Source organism: Megalobrama amblycephala, linkage group LG9 (assembly GCF_018812025.1).
Source record: "Megalobrama amblycephala isolate DHTTF-2021 linkage group LG9, ASM1881202v1, whole genome shotgun sequence".
NCBI classification, from domain to species: Eukaryota; Metazoa; Chordata; class Actinopteri; order Cypriniformes; family Xenocyprididae; genus Megalobrama; species Megalobrama amblycephala.
The window spans coordinates 37,140,691-37,163,811 of record NC_063052.1 but is presented as its reverse complement, the minus strand read 5'-3'; the positions used below and the strand labels follow the sequence as shown (position 1 = coordinate 37,163,811).

At 39.6% G+C, this 23,121-nt stretch overlaps 1 protein-coding gene across 1 annotated transcript; it reads left to right on the top strand.

The window, feature by feature from the left end:
* Positions 1 to 3,003: 3,003 nt before the first annotated feature.
* Positions 3,004 to 6,510, top strand: LOC125276172 (endonuclease domain-containing 1 protein-like). Its single transcript, XM_048203688.1, has 2 exons — positions 3,004 to 3,592; positions 4,127 to 6,510. Exons 1-2 carry the CDS (start codon positions 3,272 to 3,274, stop codon positions 4,658 to 4,660), a joined length of 855 nt encoding a protein of 284 aa, XP_048059645.1. The 5' UTR covers positions 3,004 to 3,271; the 3' UTR covers positions 4,661 to 6,510.
* Positions 6,511 to 23,121: the final 16,611 nt, after the last annotated feature.

Sequence of the window (23,121 nt, the reverse complement as noted above, 5' to 3'; positions counted from 1 at the left end):
CCCATCATGCACTGCAACATGAAGCACTTTGTTTGATTGTCACCATTGTTGAGGGTCATATGCTGATTCTTGATGTCTGTGTTTTTTTTTTTTTTTTTTTTTTTTTTTTTTCTGTTCTTCAGATTATAAAAGCTCTGCTGGATTTCAAGTGGTAACAGATTTACTAGAAAGAAATAATATAACATCTATATGACTGACAGTACTGGACGTCATCAATGAATCTGACCATTTCACAAAGAGAATATCATCATCAAAACAAAACCATCATGACTGTGACTCCAAAAGCATTGTAAACCTAAATTGATAACCTTTGGTTCATATTACGATTGGGAAACACAGCCCAGATCATAGTTTTTTCTGACCATAACAAACGTGCTTTACAAACACAAAGTTGGAGCAGCCAGAGATAAATTAATGCAAATAAAGAGAGTCAAGAGCCCAGCTAAAGGAAATGCTTTTCACCATCATGGTGACTTCAAACTAAACTTTCATTAAAACATTAACATCTAAACATCTGTTCATTCTCAGTAAGAACTTTTGTTGATGTATGACAGAAATCAAATCAAACTGGTTAATAATAAGTGTAATAATGTTTAATGGCTGGAAGTCAGTTGTAGATGTTGTGTCTCTCTCTTTTTCTCTTGTTGTTTCTTCAGTGATTCTGCTTATTATCATCAGGTGTCTCCACTAATTGTCAATCATCACTCAATCATCAATCAATTATCTCATTAACTTTAACACTGCTTTAGTGTTACTTTTTAACACCCGGTAAGATGGACTCATGTTCACTTTGGGTGTTAATTTAACACTGGGGATTTTGCTGTGTGTATAGTTAAGTGCTTTCACTTAAATGACAATTAATAGGTAATTTGCATTGCCATTTAAGTGAAATTTTTGAACTTAAATATACAAGCTTGATAAAAATGATAATTCTAGAAGAAAATTTCAGATGGCACTTAGAGGCTTTTGCATCTGAGCTCTTCATGTATTAATCATGTTGATAGGCCCTATAAAACAAATATTACATATTAATCATGTCAATTTCCTGCATCTGTTATTGACGTCCAAATGACGTCCAAAAAAATTACCCTGTTCAAAGGTCAAATGTTGATCAAGATGACGTCCAAGTTGGGTCATGGTTGGACGTCCAAATAGTGGACCTGTATAATTGACAAATATATTTGTTTTTTTCTACCATGATTTTGGTAAAAAAAATACGTTGTCTACTGTAAAATTTAGGGTTACAAAACCATTATACCGTATTGTCTTTTACAGATTCCACATTTTTTTCACGGTATATTCCTGGCAACCACAGCTGCCGGTATTTTACCGTAAATTTGACAGTTTTTTTTTTAACTGTGTAGTTTGGACGTCGAATAGATGTTCAGAAATGGTCATGGACCGACGGACCTAATATAGACATGATCTGCACGTCTATCCGACGTCCAGTGTTTAGTGGGATTTTTTAACATCTTGCTTCTGTAAAAATGAATGTTTTTGTTTGCTTAAAAATCTACAGATTTATACTGTGAATTCCAATGTGCACAACCCGAAAAGATGTAGTTTTACTCAAATAATACCATAAAATCTAAGGTTTTTAGACATTTTCAACATTACAATATTTAATTGTAAAATGTATGCATATTTATTTGTTTTCACAGAAAATATTTATAATTTCAACATTTTATTACAGTAAAAAACAAAGTTTTATCCAGTCTCACAATTAACGGTAATTCAATCTATTTAATACAGTAAAAGGAAGTTTTTGGTTTTACGCTCCATTACCGTTGGAATTTGACGGTGTTTTGCTGTATATTTTACTGACTTTTTTTACAGTGCATCAGGGTGGTCTACGCTCCCGTCGCATGTCGCAACTTGCCCGCCATCTCCTCCTGTGGAGTCAGCGCCGACTCAGGTTGCTGCACGCCTCCTACATCCCGGGCGAGCTCAATCGTGTGGCCGACGCGCTCTCATGACAGCTCACGCTCCCGGGGGAATGGAGACTCCACCCGCAGGTGGACCTGTTCGCCTCTCAGGAATCCGCCCATTGCCAGTTGTTCTATTCCCTGACTGAGGGGACCCTCGGCACGGATGCACTGGCACACAGCTGGCCCCGGGGGCCTACGCAGGTATGCGTTTCCCCCAGTGAGCCTCCTTGCACAGACACTGTGCAAGGTCAGGGAGGACGAGGAGCAGGTCTTGCTAGTTGCGCCGTACTGGCCCAACCAGACCTGGTTCCCAGAACTCATGCTCCTTGCGACAGCCCATCCCTGGTGCATCACCCTGAGGAAGGACCTCCTTTCTCAGGGGCAGGGCATCATATTCCACCCGCGTCCCAATCTGTGGAACCTCCACGTGTGGTTCCTGGACGGGACGCGGCAGACTTAAGTGGCGAATCGACGCCCCCATCTCGAATGTGACTGACTGAATGGGAACGTCTAGGTTACTATTGTAACCCCCCGTTCCCAGAAGGAGGGAACGGAGACGTTACGTTCCCCTGCCATAGCTCTGAGTCACCGCTGAGCGGCCAGATACCTATCTCAGCTCCTCAGCAAAAATATGAATGAAGGTGAGTATGCCGGCCCTATTTATACCCGGATGCCGTGGGAGGGGCCCAGCATGTAAATCTCACAGGCCAATTCCCATTGGCTTGTTTTGTACCCTTGGAGGTGATTGGGCTCCCAGGCGAGACCCCATTACGTCAGTATCGACGTAACGTCTCCGTTCCCTCCTTCTGGGAACGGGGGTTACAATAGTAACCTAGACGTTCGCATACTTTTGAATGGGGCCATTTTAATAAATTCAGCTATTTTTTTTTTTTTTTTGTCTTGTGAACTAAATGCAAACATCTTTTATGTAAAACATCTTACTCAGGACAGTACTAAATAAAAAATAACATGCATTTTGTATTACTTTTTCTTGCAACTGTAGTTTTTACTTCAAGTCTTCGTATGGTTCTGTGATGACAAAAGTTGTGAAGATTGTTAGCTTTGGTCTGCCATTTTTTGTTTTAATTCTTTATTATTGTTTTACCAGCTGCCAGTGTGTGAAATCTATGAGTCTATTTCTTATCAATTCAGTGGGAGTTGAGTTCATAATAATGAGCATATGTGGGCGTTGTCTCTATTGGTACACTATTTAAATGTGAACAGGGAATTCATTCAGAGTTCATTCAGAGAGGTTTGAGTTTGAATTGTTAAATCTTTCTGTGGAACTGCATCTGTGTTTCTACAATCCCTTCATCTTTATTTTTTGGTTTGTGATTGAGTATATGCAGATGAAGATGTGTCTTGTCATCTCAGTGTTGCTGGTGTTTGGCTTGCCTTTCATCATGACTGAAGTTGTAGATTCATTTAATACATGCAGTCAATTTTTTTTTAACAAACAGCCTCCAGTGATTCCTGGCATTCTGGAGAATTCAGTCTCACAGAATAACAATCGCTACAAATTAATCTGTCAGAAATATGAGAAGGCTTACAGATTTGCAACTCTCTACGACACAACAAATAGGATCCCTGTTTTCTCAGCTTACAGATACACTGGGAAAGGAAATTTCCCAAGACCAAAGATGAAATGGATGACTGAGTCTCAGGTAATGTTTTTCATAGTCATTCTTTTCTTTCTCAATGATTTATTATGATGTCTATAGAGATAGAGCTTTATAATGTAGCCTATGTCTGCTATATGTGTGCATTATTATACACATATTGTACAATAATCTATTGACATCTTAGTTTACTCTTTTCTGTAAATATTCTATTTGCTGATTCAGTAAATAGTAAAAAAAAAAAAGAAAATTCTGTCATTATTTGCATGAAAAAAGCTGTTATTTTTTCTCTGAAACAAAAAAAGTTTTTTTTTTTTTTTTTTTTTTTTTTGCCATGTGGCCATGTGTGTCAAGATCCAAAAGAAGAAAGAATTTGAACTTAAAGATTTGTTTGTTCCAAAATTAACTTCATGATAACTTGAAATATAACAAATATTTTGTATTCCACAGGAAACATGCAGGTTTAAAACAACATGAGTAAATGACAGAATTTGCATATATATATATATATATTATCCATTAATAGTGAGGTTTATCTCTTAGTGTTTTAGTGACTGTTTCTCTTTATTTTAAACACAGCTTGATCCTCCTGTTGCTGAGATGACTGTGCAATGTTTAAACCAGGCAATCAGTGCAGACTACTGCAATAACTGTGAAAGTATAAAAGTGAATCGCGGCCACTTGTTTCCCTGCTGTCATGCAGCTGATTCAAAAACTGCTGAATCTACATTCACACTGACCAATGTAGTGCCACAGAAGATCAGCTTTAATGCTGGCAGTTGGAGTCGCATGGAAAAGGAGACCAAAGAAATCATGGACACATGCAAAAATAACAACAATAAAGTTGTAGCCTATGTGCTGACCGGAGCTATACCTGGTAACAATAAAATGGAAGAGAAAGTGAACATTCCCTCTTACATGTGGATGGCATTTTGCTGTTACAACAGTATGGAAAAAGCATGGGTCTCCCAAGCTTACTGGGCCCCAAATGAAGAAGAAAACACCAAAGTCATTATCCCTAAAAAGAGCCTGTTGGAATTACAGGAATTTCTGAATGAAAAATGGGGGGAAAATGTACAGCTGTTTCAGAATTACTGCAAACCAAATATCTGATCACTGAATAATCATTTATTCTGCTTATTGGATTAGAAGTCCATCAAATGCTTTCTTTGAGCTCTTCCAGAATCCTAACTTAGCATTCTGCTCTTAATTCATAGCTCTCCCACATCTATTAAACACACGTCTGTGATCATATTATATTGAATTGTGTGCAAACTGCATTTTCTCTAATAAAGCTTGTGCAAATGTTTACATATCAGAGTCATCTCACTGACTGAAGAAAAAGAGGAATATCGGGGTGTAGTGGTGGAAGTACAGGTCCAAAAAATGTTTGTAAGGACAGCAATTTCACTACAACTTGAGAAGGAAACAAAGTTGTTTATTGGCACCATCAAAAATGAGATCAGAGTTTGCAAACATACTATCAACAGAAATAAAAGACACTTAGGCCTGCTGGTAGGGGTTGCACTGACTAGACTAGTCGACTTTATTGCTCTGACATGACGTTTTAAAGGGTAAATAACACACACAGTTTCCGCCAATACCATGTTAATCTTGAGTACCTAAAATTTAGTACTGCATCTTTCATATCTCCGAAAAATCTTTAGTTTTATTATATTTATAAAAGATAGATACGCTGTACCAAGTCTTTTCGAAAAGCATAACTTCGACTACTCGCTGGTCATGGCCCATAGAGGGCGCAGCAGGATTACAAATCTTTGAAGTCCACATTTACGCTCAGTATCCGCCAGTAACAGTTAATGGCAAATAAATGCATGAATCCAAGAGTGCTCCACAAGATATGCTTGAGCCCCTGCCCCTTTGATCGCGAAAGTGAAAGTGCCCTTTGCGGTCGCATTGCGGTGCCCCCGCGTTCCCATTCACCCCCCATTTGCATTTTTTAGGAAACGCTGTGTTATAGTTTTACTGATTTATGCAGTCCTACCGTGACTATTTTTCGCCAGGGACACGACGTTGCCATCGGACCAATGTTTGTTGGGATATTTCTTAGTAACTATACAGATTCACTGTATTTGTAGAGAGAAGCTGCCAGGTAGAATTAATTCACACGCAATTGCTCTACATTCATTAATGTAATCTGAGCTGAATCTTTACATTTTTTTATTTATTTATTATAAAGTTTATCTGATTTGAACTTGAGCACCGCGTTTTTAAAATGCCGTGACATGCACGAGATGCTGCAAATGTTGTTTTGATCTGTAATATAGACGTCTTGACCATTGCACCCAGTATTTCCAAGTGAGTGGTTTTCCCGTGGACTTGAGCTACTTTAACACTGTTACCATGAGTTGTTTTTAATGTCTGCAGGTTGAAGCGACCCCAAAAAACATGATATTTAGCCCCTGGAATGCTATTTAGTTTTGTTTGTTTTTTTTACCGAGGGACCCCCCTGAAACGCGATCAGGCTAGTTCTGACCAGCAATTTGGTGGGTTTTGTTGTTAAAACCTGTCAACCCTGTTTGCGCCACGTCTGCTTTTTCAGCCTTGACATATCTCTTTTCCATTTTTTCACGATTTTAAAGCTTTGGGACTGTATAGACAATATACTGTACATAGACATCACGAAAAATATGCTGCAAATAGACTAATGTTTTGGACTAGCCTATTGTTATTCCATCTGTTCTCCACGAGAGGACGCAATTACAAAAAAAAAAAAAAAAAAAGAGAAACTTCAAGCAAATTCAATATGTTATTGTGCAGCGGCCTAATTCCACAATTAGGCCTATTGTTATTTTTCTATCAAGCTAACAGAACAGGCTAACTGAACTTCAGTCATAATCATTTATATATGATGCTTTCTTTATACCAGGATTAATTGAGGGTCCAAACTGGGGCGACATGTGGACTTACAGTGGCATTTAAATTTTGGAAGACAAATGAAATGTCTTTTTGAAGATGACAATGAAAGATTAACCAGTCAAAACAGCAATATCCCATACTGTAAATAAAGGCTCATGACCAAAACTGAAATATAAAGAAAATAAACATTGTGTGAAGTGTATACACCTATCTTCATTTATGTTTGTTAAGAACTTGTCACTGTAAGTTAATGTTTGCCAATCCCGGTCCAGCACATTTTTGAGATTTCTCTTATCTAATGCTGCATTCACGTGCTATCGGAAATGTCCTGCATCCCACTTCTGAAGTTGTGATTATAAGGCCTAAGCTGATAAGTTTTCATTTGAAAACGCATCTTTTTCGCTCCATTTTGGCCTACTGAGATGGTGCACCATGCTGTAACACAAAGCGAGTCAACTTTCTCTCTCCAAACTTCTCATTGGCTCGCTCATGTCCTGAGGGAGTGGCATCCGCCTCACGCTTTAATATATCACTGGTTAAAGTAGGGAGGACTCGGAGGAGAGTCTTTGAGAGTTAGATGTTCTGACATGAATATGATGATGATGATGATGATGATGATCCTCAACTAGAAGAAGTCCTTGACAGAGCCCTTTTTCATTTATCAAAGACCCTCTGCATCAAAACCTGTTCTTGCTCATCAATACAACTTCAGCAGAGATCAACTGCAGCCTCAACAAATTCCAGGACAAGTTTAAGTACCACCTACCGCTTGTCACTGAGGTGCGTTAACTAAAACTGTTTGTACCTTCAAATAATACCATAATTTCATGTCTATGTTAAAAAATTTGCATGTTTGTTCAACTAGTTTAAGAATTAAGTCTAGTTAATAAAGTCTTGTTTTCTATTTCATGTGATGTCATTTGTATATTATGCTTATAAACTGGAGTCCCTAATCATGCTGATTGTTGCTATATTCTCTTAAACAGTGTTGCAGCATCAATATTAGGAGATTATTGTCAATGTTCAAGAGAGTATTATCAGTCTACAGACATTCTCATTAAACATTTGCTGAACACGTGCTGGCCAGATTTCTGAGAAATGATAGCAAAGCATATCCTTAATGTCATTCAGGAGCCCAAAATAACTGTGAATTTGGCATTAGGAACAGTAACAGTACTCAAAAGAGGAAAGAAAAACATAAACAGCTGTTCCTCCACCCTCCATAGACAAAAGAAATGTTTAGATTCCCAGAAAAAACAGATCTCTAAATGACTACTAATCATTGTATAATTTAATAATGAATGATCATTTTCCACTCTGTCTCAGATCATTTAATCCTCAGATCTGATTATTATTAGCAACCTTTAGTAATACCTTTTGGTGTGAGTAGGAATATTGACAGTAATCATTTCAGCAAACTAAAGCGTTTTGCACGAGACCCTTCAGTGTGATTTCCGCCAGATGTTTGGAATGGAATGGAATCTAATCCTCTTTTGGATTTGCTTATTTTTGGTAAGTTTAAGTGATGTATATCTTTTCTCCAGTGAAGCATGTCCTGCTACATTTCACTGGAAGCAAGCTATGTAACTTTAACTTACCACAAAAAAAGCATATTCTATATGATCCTAACCAAATTATTATTGTTCTAACTGTCTGCTTGGCTTTCTTAAAGGTAGAAACTCCAGACTATGCCAAAGCAGTTAAACTATAACCGCTAATGGGAACAGATTTTTATACACACAGCCCACTCATTTCCGATCTTACCCAGATAGCAACACTGTGTCGGCCCAGATCCGGCCCACATCTGGCACATGCGGGATGATGATCTGGCCCACATGTGGCAGGAATGATGGCACTTGGGCGGACCGCTCCTGTTTGCCAGATCTGGACCACAAGCAGGCCACAAAAATGCCAAATGTCAGCCAAGAGCAAAGAACTGGACCTTATCTGATCCACAATCAGAGTGGATCTATAGTGGATTTATAGAGTCATCTCAGCATTAACAATCCTGTTATCAAGCAGAATCACTGAAGGAAAGAGGGAAACAGAAAAAAAAGAGATGAGCAGAAACACAAGAACTACAACTGACTTCAGTCACAGCCTTAGAGGAAATCAACTAAAGATAAAAGACATTAAATCTCTGAAGATCTGATTAAACAACTCCACAAACAGCATTACCAGCTTCACTTATCACTAACCAGACTGACTTTATTTCTGTCACACGTCTACAGAAGCTCTTATTGAGTATTAACAGAAGTTTAACTCTCATGTTTGTTTCATTTCAGGTTACCATGATGGTGATTGATGTTTCCATTAGTTGGCCTCTTAACTTTTAACATATATATTTGTCTTCTCTGGCTGCTGTGGTAGTGTTTCTGTCAAACACATTAGCAGTAGCAAAGAAAACTGAAGCATGATCATGTGATCATTGTTAACTATTGATGATTTAGTAATCATCATATAGCCTGTGAACAACACTGTGTCCAACAATTAGCTATCAAATAGCCAGCTTCACTGAAGTCATAATAATTGAATATAAATGTTACTGCAAAACTTGATGATTTGCAGAAATCACTTAGAAGATGAAAATAAATAAAAACACATGAAGGGAAACTATGTTGACAAACACAGATATCAGTAATCAGCATATGTGTCTCAATGATGGTGACAATAAACAAAATATTTAGACAATCACATCAGCTGCATAATGCTCTGATGCATTCTGGGAGTTTTGTACTATAGTACCCAGCATGCATTGCGGCTACATGATGCTTTTGATTGTCACCATAGTTGAGAATCATGTGCTGATTCTTGATGTCTTAGTGTGTCATCTCAAAGTGCCTTTTTTTAAAAAAAATAATAATAATAATTATTTCTGCAATACAGCTCAAGCTCATGTTACAGAAACACAGGGTTTGTAATGTTAGTGTATTAATGGCGCAAAACATTTTTTTTCATCTAAACAACATCATTGATTAGTAAAATCATCAATGGCTAACAGCCAACACCTGATCTCATTTTAATTTTTATCGCTGCTGCTAATGTGTTTGATAAACACACTATCACAGCAGTCAGAAAAGACAGTTATATATGTATAAAGTTAAGAGGCCAACTAATGGAAACATCAATCACCATCATGGTAACCTGAAATGTAACAAACATGAGAGTTAAACTTCTGTTAATACTCAATAAGAGCTTCTGTAGACGTGTGACAGAAATAAAGTCAGTCTGGTTAGTGATAAGTGAAGCTGGTAATGCTGTTTGTGGAGTTGTTTAATCAGATCTTCAGAGATTTAATGTCTTTTATCTTTAGTTGATTTCCTCTAAGGCTGTGACTGAAGTCAGTTGTAGTTCTTGTGTTTCTGCTCATCTCTTTTTTTTCTGTTTCCCTCTTTCCCTCAGTGATTCTGCTTGATAACAGGATTGTTAATGCTGAGATGACTCTATAAATAATATATCAATATTTTGTGGATCAGATAAGGTCCAGTTCTTTGCTCTTGGCTGACATTTGGCATTTCTATGGCCTGCTTGTGGTCCAGATCTGGCAAACAGGAGCGGTCCGCCCAAGTGCCATCATTCCTGCCACATGTGGGCCAGATCATCATCCCGCATGTGCCAGATGTGGGCCGGATCTGGGCCGACACAGTGTTGCTATCTGGGTATGTTTTAAAAAGCAGGGGCGTCAGGCACCTTAGTGGCAGTCATAGTTTATTTTGTGCCCAAGTGAAATAAAACATAAAGAAAAAGAAGAAGAATTATAGTTTATGATTGCAGTGCATGGTACTGTTTTTATCTAGAGATAAAGGGGACCCAGGTTTGTTTAAAAAACAAAAAACAGACCCAGGTTTGTTTAAAAAAAGCTCACAATTTTGAGCTTCAACTGTGTCCTGTGACATGCTATATAATCTATCTATTAGAATAATTTGAAGACTTTAGTTTAAAATAATTGTGGACAGTAAGGAGACTAATGGTTGTAACACTTTTTGCTTCAACATCTGTAACTCACTGAATGTTTGAGCTAGAGTGTTCAAACATTTATACAAAGCACCCATTGTTTAATCCACCAACTCAAACCTCTATAGCAATATTCCAGCCTTTAAGAGTTGATCTCAAATACATGGTGTTTCTTTGTTACAATCTACCCCACTACCAGGGTAGGTTGTACCACATGCTGGGGTAAATTATAACAATTACACACACACATACACACACACACACACACACACACACACACACACACACACACACACACATATGTTCGTTTTTGTGAATTGTGGGGACATTCCATTGGTGTAATGGTTTTTATACTGTACAAACTGTATTTTCTATCCCCCTACACTACCCCTAAAATAATAGAGGCCACATGCAGTATGCTTCAAAAAAAAAAAAAAAAAAAAAAGGTTTATTGAAACAATCCATAAGAACAATACAAAATCATCTGATATTGTCTAATCTTCAACATGTTCAAACATTGCTCAAACATTCATTTTGGATTGATCTATTTTTAGAGTTCACACTGAAAAAATAAGAGTTTTATAAGTCATGGACAATTTCACAACAGGCAGGCTGCGATTCAGTTTACGGCACTTCTCGTTCATTTCTATGGTATCCGCAAACAGCGATTAACTGTTGCGCAGCAAACGGAATTCAATGACGAGTAGTTAACGTTAAAATAGTCAACGTGACTACAGTGGTTCAACCTTAATGTTATGAAGCGACGAGAACACTTTTTTTATAGCAACAGTAGTCTATAGTGCTATAAGAAATGTCGAGAAAGAGGAAGCTAGCTCTTGCATCAGCTTTTGAAGTTAAAGGATATGAATACTAAGTTGAAATCTCAGCCCTTGGTTCTTAAAGGTCCCGTTCTTCGTGATCCCATGTTTCAAACTTTAGTTAGTGTGTAATGTTGTTGTTAGAGTATAAATAAAATCTGTAAAATTTTAAAGCTCAAAGTTCAATGCCAAGCGAGATATTTTATTTAACAGAAGTCGCCTACATCGAACGGCCAGTTTGGACTACATCCCTCTACTTCCTTCTTTAATGACGTCACTAAAACAGTTTTTTGACTAACCTCCGCCCACAGGAATACACAAGAGTTGCATTTGTAGAGTGTGTTTGTCGCCATGTCGTCGAAACGCTGTTATTTTCATCCCGCAGTCCAATCACCGGGTCTGATTCCGGCTCAAATTGATAGGGTAAAATTAAAGACATGTTTACAATAACACTGAGCGCGTGCATCTCCACGTTATGATAAGATGCGTGACCTTTCCGGGCAAGGTTCGCTAAGCTGCTGTCGAATCACAACACAGGAACCGCTGGCACAATCAGAACTCGTTACGTATTTCTGAAGGAGGGACTTCATAGAACAAGGAAGTCATCAGCCTGTTTTTATGACAGTGGAAACAGCGGTATACAGATAAGTAAATTATGTGAAAAATACTGTGTTTTTTTACACGCGAAACATGAACACATGTTATATTGCACACTATAAACACAATCAAAGCTTCAAAAAACCACGAAAAACGGGACCTTTAATACTGTGTATGGTTACCTGGATGATCCACGACTGTTTGTTTGTTTTGTGATGGTTGTTCAGGAGTCCCTTGTTAGTCCTGAGCAGTTAAACTGCCCAATATTCTTCAAAAAAATCCTCCAGGTCCCGAAAATTCTTCAGATTTCCAGCTTCTTTCGCATATTTAAACCCTTTCCAGCTGTGAGATCCATCTTTTCACACTGAGGACAACTGAACATAACTATTAAAAAAGGTTCAAGGATTCACTGATGCTCCAGAAGGAAACATGATGCATTAAGAGCTGAGGGGTTAAAACTTTTGAACAGGATAAAGATGTCCAATTTTTTCTTATTTTGTTTAAATATCTCTCTCTCTCTTTTTTTTTTTTTTTTTTTACATTTAGTACTGCCCTTCAGAAGCAACAGAATACACTTAAATGTTTGCCCGAAGACAAATTATGTATAATATTCCTTGATCTTCAAATTGTTTCCTTCTGGAGCATCAGTGAATGTTTGATCCTTTTTAAATACTTGTGTTTGAGTTCCTTGGTTGTCCTCAGTGTGAAAAGATGGATCTCAAAATCATACAGTCACTGCTGGAAATGGTTCAAATATGCAAAAGATGATGGAAATCTGAAGAATTTTTGGGACCTGGAGGATTTTTTTGAAGAATTTTGGGCAGTTTAACTGTTCAGAACAAACTCATGAACAACCGTCACAAAATATTTATAAATTCAGCTATTTTTTTTGTTTGTTTTGTGGACTTTATGTAAACATTGTTTATGTAAAATATCTTACTCAGGACAGTATTAAATAAAAAAATGACATGAATTTTGTATGATCCCTGGTAGGGAGGTATACAGAATGTGCAGGGCTGGGTGTACTCCAGGACAGGTTTAAGAACCTCTGCATTAGGCCATTGACATAATGACAGGAAGGAAATAAGCAGTATGTTTTACAAGAAAATATTCCATTTATTCTACTTCAGTGGCAGAAACAAGCTTCCATAGACAACGATTCAGCGATGGTTTAATAAGTCAGTGGGCGGTCAACCTTGATCGTTAAGAATAAAACATAAAATAGACATTTCTCAATCTCAGTTCAATGGGTTGGCAAGATTTGGAAGGTTCCATGAACCAACTGGAGCGATATAGATTCACTAAAAATGGATTTGAGCTTGGGTCTAATCTATCTGCCACACAACTTAGCCCAACACTCATGCTATTGTTGACAAATCAAGTGTCTTCTGTAATTTTGTCTGGCCCAACCAGACGTCAGTGGGCGGAGTTAGTGTAAATAGCCTCTGCCAACAAGGCAGGCTATTTGCACTTATTGTAAATAGACACTCCGTATCTGGGAATAGTGACACACACCCTCAACATGGTAGCTATTACATTGTATAATGATACATAGCCTGTTTATTTTACATAAAGAAAAATATAGGCTATGTTTATTTAAATGTAAAATGACATGTGGGTGTTTTCAAGCTGAATGATAGTATACTGACAGTTAAATGTTTATTTAAATCTTGCCTTATGTATTTCCCGTCTGTACAAATCACTCTTATTACTGTACTTATACATCTGTGGCTTTCTTGTTCATAGCAAAAGTTCAACCAGAAGGGCACGTCTTCTATTGGGTTGATGAAATGGATTCAGTCAATGAAAGTAATGATTACATGCCAGCTTCAGGTGCCAAATGCTCTCGGTACAAAGGTGAGATATTATTGTCATGTTTTAGAGTTTATATTCTGCTCATTTCTGTTTAGAGAGTTCAGAGAGGTACAGTGTTGAACACTTTCTGAGAAGAAAACAGACATTGAGATCATATTAGCAAGATTATCACAGCAGAAAGACCTTTTAAAATGTTTCATTCATTCATCAAATATTGGTATACTGGAGATATCAATTTGGTGTTTCTTTTTAATAAGCACAGTAACTTTTTATCATGTGACAAATATCAAGAATCCTCATTTTGTTTGTATTAGTTTTAATTTCGCCACAAATGCCATGAGGTGTTTTGAAGACATGGTCCCACTGAGCAAATTACGTCCAGAAGACGTCTTTTTCAGGTCTTGTCTCAGGTTGAAAAGACGTCCACTGAGGGGCCAGAATGAAAGTTTTTATGACGTCTTTTTTGGACGTCTTCTGGACATCCGATATAGACGAACACGCAGAATCACCAAAGGAGAAAAATCACCATTTTTAAGCCACCATCGTGGAGATGAGTGTTTGCTTTAGTTGGGCTCTTGACCCTTGCCTTATTAATATTAGAGTTTGTTTGGGCTGTTAACTCAGTCATAACAGCCAGACAAGCAAAAAGAAATGATCAGGTGTTGGTTATGTTTTCACATAATCATTATTTGACCTGAATCACTGAACTCATTTAGAGCCCAATCTCTGAGTTAGATTTACATTATTGATTATAGCATCACTGTGATTCTACAGCACAAGATCAGCTTTATCAATGTAATCTGAAAGATTTCACAAACAGTTGTTCTGAGCAAAAAAAAAAAGAAATTTCTCTTAGGCACACACAGACATCAAGAATCAGCCTGTGAATCTCAACAACGGTGACAAGCAACATATTCTGATCAACAGATCAACTCTGAACATTAGAAAACAAGCTACTAAAAAGTCACATAAACAGAACAAAATAAAATATGAGAATAAAGGAAATTACTAAAAAAAATAAGCTCATAATTTATTCATGCAGCAATGCATGATGGGAGCCATGGATGAATTTTGATTGGTTGCTCCCAGAATGCACTGCAACATGCTTTTTGATGGTCACCACTGTTGAGATTCACAGGCTGATTCTTGATGTCTGTGTGTGCCTAAATTAGAAGCTTTTTTTTTTGTTCAACACACCTTTTCTGAAATCATGTGAATCGCATTGATAAAGCTGATCTTCCGCTATAGAATCACAGTGATGCTGTAATCAATAATGTAAATCTAACTCAGAGATTGGGCTCTAGACGAGTTCAGTGACTCAGGTCTAATAATGATTATGTGAAAACATAACCAACACCCGATCATTTCTTTTTGCTTGTCTGGCTGTTATGACTGAGTTAACAGCCCAAACAAATTCTGATATTAATAAGGCAAGGGTCAAGAGCCCAACTAAAGCAAACACTCATCTCCACGATGGTGGCTTAAAAATTGTGATTTTTCTCCTTTGGTGATTGTGCGTGTTCGTCTATATCGGATGTTCAGAAGACGTCCAAAAAAGACGTCATAAAAACTTTCATTCTGGCCCCTCAGTGGACGTCTTTTCAACCTGAGACAAGACCTGAAAAAGACGTCTTCTGGACGTAATTTGCTCAGTGGGGTATGTCTAAGAAATTGATCAAATTTGTAATTTGTGAAATTCAGGAATAGTTATAGACAGTAAATAATCAGGAAAACATTACTGACCCCTGCAGTCAACTCCATTCAAATGCAAGAGCGAGAGACAGAAGTCATTTCCCCAAAGAGGACTAAAGTTCTTCTGATTGTTCTGGGTTTCTCTCTTGTTTTTGCTCTCGGAGGTCTCTGCGCTCTCTGGAAACTCTGTGAGTATAACTGATACTTTATTAAATGTGTTCATTACTTAAATATAATTAATTATACTAAATTTTATATTGAATTGGTTTCTTATATCTATTTGCATACTGAATTGTCTGCCTCATATTATTTAATAATTTATATAACTGATGTTGATTCATATGTAGAGCCTCTACTTAAAGCTGCAGTCCGTAACTTTTTTGATTAAAAATTTTTGAGCAAGTACATAACCAGCCAGTTGTCAAAACTACCTGCTTACCTTAGCCCGATTCACAATGGTAAGATTGTAATAATTTTTTATAATAAAATCAGTACTGGTGGGTTTCCACAGGAAATTAAAGCATGCAGCCGTTTGTCTTTGCGTCATTACATCACGTCTGTTTACATAAAGAACGAGTCCCAGCTAGTAGGCTAAATCACATGTGAGGATGCTTCTATTAGCGGATCATTTATAGCCTTTTCTCACAGCATCTGCAGTAATTAAACGTATCATTTTGATGGTGGATTGTAATCTAGAAAGGTCCAAATGACAATCATCAGTGACAACTGGAGATTCACCCGTAGTCAAAAGCAAAAGGCTTCGGACTGCGGAGTAGCTACAGAAATTGAAATCTACAGGTAACGCTAATATACATTAATACACAGTCACGCAATGCTGATGTTGTTAACATTAACAACTTGAGAACAAAGTATAACAACAATAATAATTTGCACGGTTTGACGTGATCTGAGCTAAGTGATCGTTAGATTTAATTACCATTGGTAGTGCGATTTATTGCTTTTTTTCTCAGTTGGTCAGATCAAAAGTGGCAGACATGTTACTTACTTGTTCAGAAGACATTTTCTGGTAAAAATTCCAAGACGCAGAATCTGTGATTCCGAAGTACAGTATTCACACTGATGTTGTGATTGACAGCAAACATTAGATTCATCCGCGCTGAGGAGCTGTGCCGAGGCACAACCCAGTGAACCAACGTAAAGATGATAATTACTCAAATGACTGCAAATGCAGGTTTCAAACAGAGATGGAGACAAAGAGGCAAAACTAATGGACTGCAGTTTTAATATAAGCATTTGGTTAATTTAGGCTAAACTATAAGCTTATCGTTTGCTGCCTTTTAGCCATTTCCAAACCTAGTTTGTCAATGAAAAACATACATTTGTAATATCAAGTAAATTTATAATGAGGTGATATTTCAGTTTCACTTTATTTTGATGGTCCCTTTAACGCATTCTGTTGACTACAAGTAATGTTGCACCTACATGTCTACAAACTCTCAATAGAGTGTGAGTAGAGTATTAGTAGACTGGCAGGGTTAGGGTTAGAATAAGTTCACATGCACTTGCAAAGTTACATATAATCAGTAGAATAAAGAGTTAGCAGATACTAAGCAGACAGTCTACTAATACTCTAATGGGAGTTAGTTGACATGTAGTTACTTGTAGTCAACAGAATGTTTAAAAGGGACCATCAAAATAAACTGTTACTGAATTGTCTAAAACTGTTTGACCCCACTGCTGCTGCTATTGTTTTGTCTTTAATCAGATAATAATAAGCATGCTGATTTCGAATCACTGAATGAGCAGCACATCATGGTTTCAAAGCAACTGGCAGCTCAAGAGATCAACAGCACAGGTGACAAAACTATATTTCATAAATGGCAAAGTACACATTTGTGACGTTTCGTTAACAGAACTGAAAATGTCTGCTTGTTTTCACAATTTTCTTGAAGTGATCTTAAAACCAGTTGACATTTATAATTTGGCATTTAAAATGCTTCATGGCTTCTTGTTTCTCTTTTACATTTTACTTGTCTTTTCATCAGCCCTGAAGAAAGAGTTTGATGATCTTACAGCCAAATACACACACTTAATGTGTCCTTTAATGATGGTGAGTGTCAGTTTACAAACTGAGTGTGACAGAAAGTGTGAATATTTTTGCACATGGAACCAGTTTGATTAAGTTTATGATCTAAATAATGGAAGGTTTAATCACACTTTATTCATTACTCACAGCTCAGTCTTGTAATCTCTCTGTGGATGGCTGGATAGCTTATCGTGGAAAGCTGTATTTATTCAGCTCTGAGAAACTGAACTGGTCGATCAGTCGAGATGTCTGTGTTTCTAAAGGAGCCGATCTGGTCACCATAACCAGCCAATCAGAACAGGCAAGTCAGATCAATTGTTATATAAATTATATTAGATCTGAGCATTGTCACAGATCCCTTGTTCCCCGGACTCCTTGTTCCCCGAGCCCTCTGCTCCAGCCGCCGCCGCCGAGCCCTCTGCTCCAGCCGCCGCCGCTCCAGCCGCCGCCGCCGAGCCCTCTGCTCCAACCGCCGCCGAGCCCTCTGCTCCAGCCGCCGCCGCTCCAGCCGCCGCCGCCGAGCCCTCTGCTCCAGCCGCCACCGAGCCCTCTGCTCCAGCCGCCGCCACCGAGCCTGCCGCTCCAGCCGCCGCCGCCGAGCCTGCCTCTCCAGTCTCCGCCGCCGAGCCTGCATCTCCAGTCTCCGCCGCCGGGCCTGCATCTCCAGTCTCCGCCGCCGGGCCTGCATCTCCAGTCTCCGCCGCCGGGCCTGCATCTCCAGTCTCCGCCGCCGGGCCTGCATCTCCAGTCTCCGCCGCCGGGCCAGCATCTTCAGTTTCAGCCGCCGAGCCAGCAGCTCTAGTCTCAGCCGCCGAGGCGGTAGCTCCATGCTCCACCTCCAAGCCTGCTCCATGCTCCGCCGCCCAAAAGCCCACTCCTGCCCACAGAAACACTCCCTTCCTCAAACTTTTAAAGACTCTCCTTAACCTCCCCATGTATTTTTTGGGGGGGGCCTAGTACCCGTTCCGGTACCTGTGGGTGGGGAACTCCTGGGCGGGGTTTCGGAAACGCCAGAGCCCACCAGGGCTCCAGACCCTCCATGGCAGCCCGCTGCACCTGACCCTCCATGGCAGCCCGCTGCACCTGACCCTCCATGGCAGCCCGCTGCACCTGACCCGCCATGGCTACCGACGGCTCCAGACCCGCCATGGCTGCCCGCGGCTCCAGATCCGCCATGGTTCATGGATCCGCCCTGGAGACCTCCGTTCCTGTCCGCTCCTCTCCCTGCACCTGCATGAGGTCTCCAGGGCGCCCACCCCCCCTCCCGGTTGTTCTATCCACGGCGCGAGGACGCGCCTACCGGGAGGGGGGGGGGGGGGGTAATGTCACAGATCCCTTGTTCCCCGGACTCCATTTCCCAAGATCCTCCTGTTCTCCACACCTGCACTCACTTCCCTCGCCATCTCCCCATCATCACGGATCACCTGCACCTGGACTCTCTCATCAGCACTCCCTTTATATTGCACTCACTCCTTTCACTCCTCGTCCGTCTTAATGTTATGCTTAGTGTATGTTTGGTACTCCTTGCCCGTGTTCATTAAAGTATTGTCTATTGTTGTGGAAATCTGTATCTGCCTCATCTCTCTACCAGCTACACGTAACAAGCATAAGTCAGCTTTCCTCTTTAAAAAGATTTACTGAACAGTAGATGGTAGTAGTAGGAGTTGTGGATACTTTATTTTGACAAATATGTTTAAACATATTCTCACTTGAATGAGATGGAAAAATTCAGTCAGGGCTAGTGAATCTGCTCACCACCTCATGGGGCATTATTATTAATAATAATATGTAAGGGATAGTGTAAATTGAGCTGGGCGTTATCTTAAAATAAACAAGGTGATGAACACCTCAAAACAAAGGAGAGGAGTTCATTTTCTGATAACAACCAACTCTAAGTACATAAACCTGTGTGAGAGTCGAATGCTTTTGATGACAGTCAAAGGCGCAGATTTATGTTTCCGCCGGTGGGTGTCCATATTCCTCTAAACCCCCGAACCCTGCTGGTTTTCCCCCCCAAAATATAAACATCTTTATTCACCTCTCTTTCCATAAGCAAATCTTAACTGGACTACGCAAGGTGACATTTTACTCAATAATTAATTAGTTTCAAGTTTTTCAAGAGTGCTGTCTTTTTCTCCATGCTATGGTGAGCTTGATGAATTCATTACATAAAACTTATGTGTCTCGTGAAGAGAAACACTCGAATTCATTAGCAACCAAACAAAGCACATATTCTTTCCATGAGTGTGGTTGCAACTCGCTCTCTCGCTGATACGCCTGATGATTTTGGAGTTAATTATTTAAAATGCAATCATCGTGCAAAAAACACAAAGCACAAGATTTTGTGTCAGGTTCTTGATGTTTTTCCTTGAGTGCTTGGATAGATGCCTATGATTACGGTCATTATCAGACAGAGGAATGTTGCGAACGACCAATCAGAATAAAGTATTTCAGAGAGCTGAGCAGGGAGTCTGTTATTGCACAATAAACCCGGACAGGGTGATCAGTCTTGTATCACCCTAAAAGGGGTTTCTTTTGCGATAACAGCAAAATATAATGTATATATATATATATATATATATATATATATATATATATATATATATATATATATAAAGCTCACTTGTAAAGCTTGCGAGAAGAAAAACAGTTCAATGTGGTTTTGCACAAAATAAACATCTATAATATATAAAAATGCTTTATTGCAAAATAACATCTCTCCACTGAATTTTTAGCTTTATGTGCTTTTTCTCTATTAGATGTTTCTGATCACTAAAGTTAAAGGATGGCACTGGATTGGTCTCAATGATCTGGACACTGAAGGACACTGGGTTTGGGTGAATAACCAAACTCTCAAAGAAACTGGAGTACAGTAAGAACTCTGTCTGCAATCATTTGTTAATCAACGTCACTATAAGAAAATCACATTTATCATAATCATAATTATCAGTATAGTAATGAAAGGAACATAAAAATAATTGGTCCCACTTTATATTAAGTGGCCTTAACTACTATGTACTTCCATTTAAATTAATCATTTGAAACAATGAATTAATGTGTAGAAAAGTGTTTTTATATTGTACTAATATTATTTTAAAAATACCTGCATGTAATTACATCTGTAATTAATTTCTGTAATTACATTTATAATTAGACGGTTGACCCAACCCTTACACCGTACCCCTACTGTGGCGACCAGGGCGGGCGAGAGCCGTAAGGGAACGGCGCGAGGCCGGTGGCGCGAGAGTTAACGAGCTACACCTGGGAGGCGCACCGGCCTTGAGTCTCTCACGGAGGAGCTCCGGGAGCATAAAAGGAGGAGCGACGACCGTGGAGGACGAGAGAGGACCAGGCCTAGACTTTATGTTATGTTTTATTATGTTTGTGTGGCCGGCAGACGTCCGCGAGGGTCTGTCGGCATTACTTTCGTTTTGTTCTTTGCTTATTTTGAATTAAACTTTTGTTGAACGTTCGCCGGTTCCCGCCTCCTTCTTCCCACATCTACTGACCTCGTTACATTGGTGCCGAAACCCGGGAGGAAGGAGGGACATGCTGTCGAAGAGCCCTCGCTGCTGAGGGGGATCGCGGTGCTGCGGAGTTCGGGCAGCGCGGGAGTGTGTGTAGACCGCGAGAGGCTGCCCGAGGCGGTGGTGCTGGAGCCTTGTGAAAGGTGGGATGGAGACCCGGATGCCATGCTCCTGGGACGAGGTGGGGTGGCTGCCGTCCTGGACCTGGAGGGAGCGGAGGAGTCGCCGCCGTCCGCCGTGGGCCGGAGCCTGCTGCCGTCCGCCATGAAGGGGAGGAGCAGGGGACGGGGGACTCGCTGCCGGCTGCCCTCAGCCGGAGGAGCCATCGCCGGCCGCCAGGAGGCGGTCGAGGATCGGGCCGTCCACCGAGCGTCCAGTGCCACCGCATGGCACCGCGAGAAAGAGCCTCTTGGCAGGCTGAGGACCGAGCGGCAGTGTGTCAGGGAACCGGACCAAGAATTTTTTTTTTCTCTCTTTTTCCTCTCTCCCCTCTCTCGTCCTGTCGCTCCCCTTGCTTCCGTCTCCTTTCTCTCGTCTCGTCTGTCCTTACCCCCAGGTGCTGCGGCCGCCAAGACAGGCCCCGGGGGGGAGTAGAGCGCAGTCTCGGAGGTACCCCCCGGCCTGCGAGGGGCGATGGGGGTATGTGGCGACCAGGGCGGGCGAGAGCCGTGAGGGAACGGCGTGAGGCCGGTGGCGCGAGAGTTAACGAGCTACACCTGGGAGGCGCACCGGCCTTGAGTCTCTCACGGAGGAGCTCCGGGAGCATAAAAGGAGGAGCGACGACCGTGGAGGACGAGAGAGGACCAGGCCTGGACTTTATGTTATGTTTTATTATGTTTGTGTGGCCGGCAGACGTCCGCGAGGGTCTGTCGGCATTACTTTCGTTTTGTTCTTTGCTTATTTTGAATTAAACTTTTGTTGAACGTTCGCCGGTTCCCGCCTCCTTCTTCCCACATCTACTGACCTCGTTACACCTACCCTTAAACCTACCCATACCACCAAAGCTTTCCCTAACCTTACCCGTATCCCACCTCAATAGAAGCAAAAGTGTTTTGCAATTCAATATGGACCCAATAAGTACATTGTTCTTATTTTTTTGATGCAAGTACATAGTAGTTAAGGCCACTTAATATAAAGTGGGACCAAATAATCTTTGCAATATTGCCATATTGTACAAAAACGACAGCTAGGTTTTCTTCAAAATATTGTTGAAAGGACGAATATGGTTTTAACACTGACTGCCTGTTTCTGCTATTAAAGGTTTTGGTATTGAGCACCTGATAGAGAGGAGAAGATCCCACTGGAGAGAACTGTGCTATGATGAGAGATGTCGAGCAGCCAAATAATTGGTCTGATGTTTCTTGCAAACATAAGTTGAGGTTTATCTGTGAAAAGAAAATGTAACTTATCTCCATCAGTGACATGAAATGAAAGAGGTATTTTTTTGTACATGTAAATTTAGTGAAAAGAAAAACATCATGTCTTCTTTTGGATTTGCTTATTCACTTAAAATGTTGCATTTTTTTTCTCCAGTGAAATGTATCTGTTTGTGTTTTGTCTGGCTTTTTTAAAGTTTAGAAGCTCTAAACTATGTCAAACCAACTGCGAAAGTAGCTTTTTATATTAAGCGCTCTCATATCCCATCTTGTAGCAATTTTATGCTCTTCAAAAAAACACATTTAGAACAATAGATTTGGCTGCAGATATGGACTGTTAAGGGATTTGTGCCTTTTACATTTCTCTCTAAATATTCATAAGAAATAAAAGTTATTTGTTATTTAACCCTATTATGCATGAGTTGTCAGAAATACTAATACATTTTTTTTTTTTTTTTTTTTGACAATTTGTCATTTAGGGTTATGAACTTGCCTGCAAAGTTTTGACACTCTGATGTGTTGTAGAATGCATGTACAAAATTTCTGATGATTTTGATGTTTGAGGGACAATTTCATGGTTAACTGCAGCAAAAAAAAATTCTTGTATATATTCTTGTTAGTTTCTCAAATACCCTCTGAGAGTATTTAATTTACATTTATGCATTTGGCAGGCATATTTATCCAAAGAAATCCATTTTTATCAGTTTAAGAATATTAATAACGCTGGGAATTGAACGCATATTTTTTTTATTTTAAATAAACAAAAAATAATTACAATACTGTTTATAATATAATATATCTTTTTTTAAAAATCAAATGGCTAAAAATAAATTGTTCTCATGTTTATTTTTGCTGTATAATGTGAGAA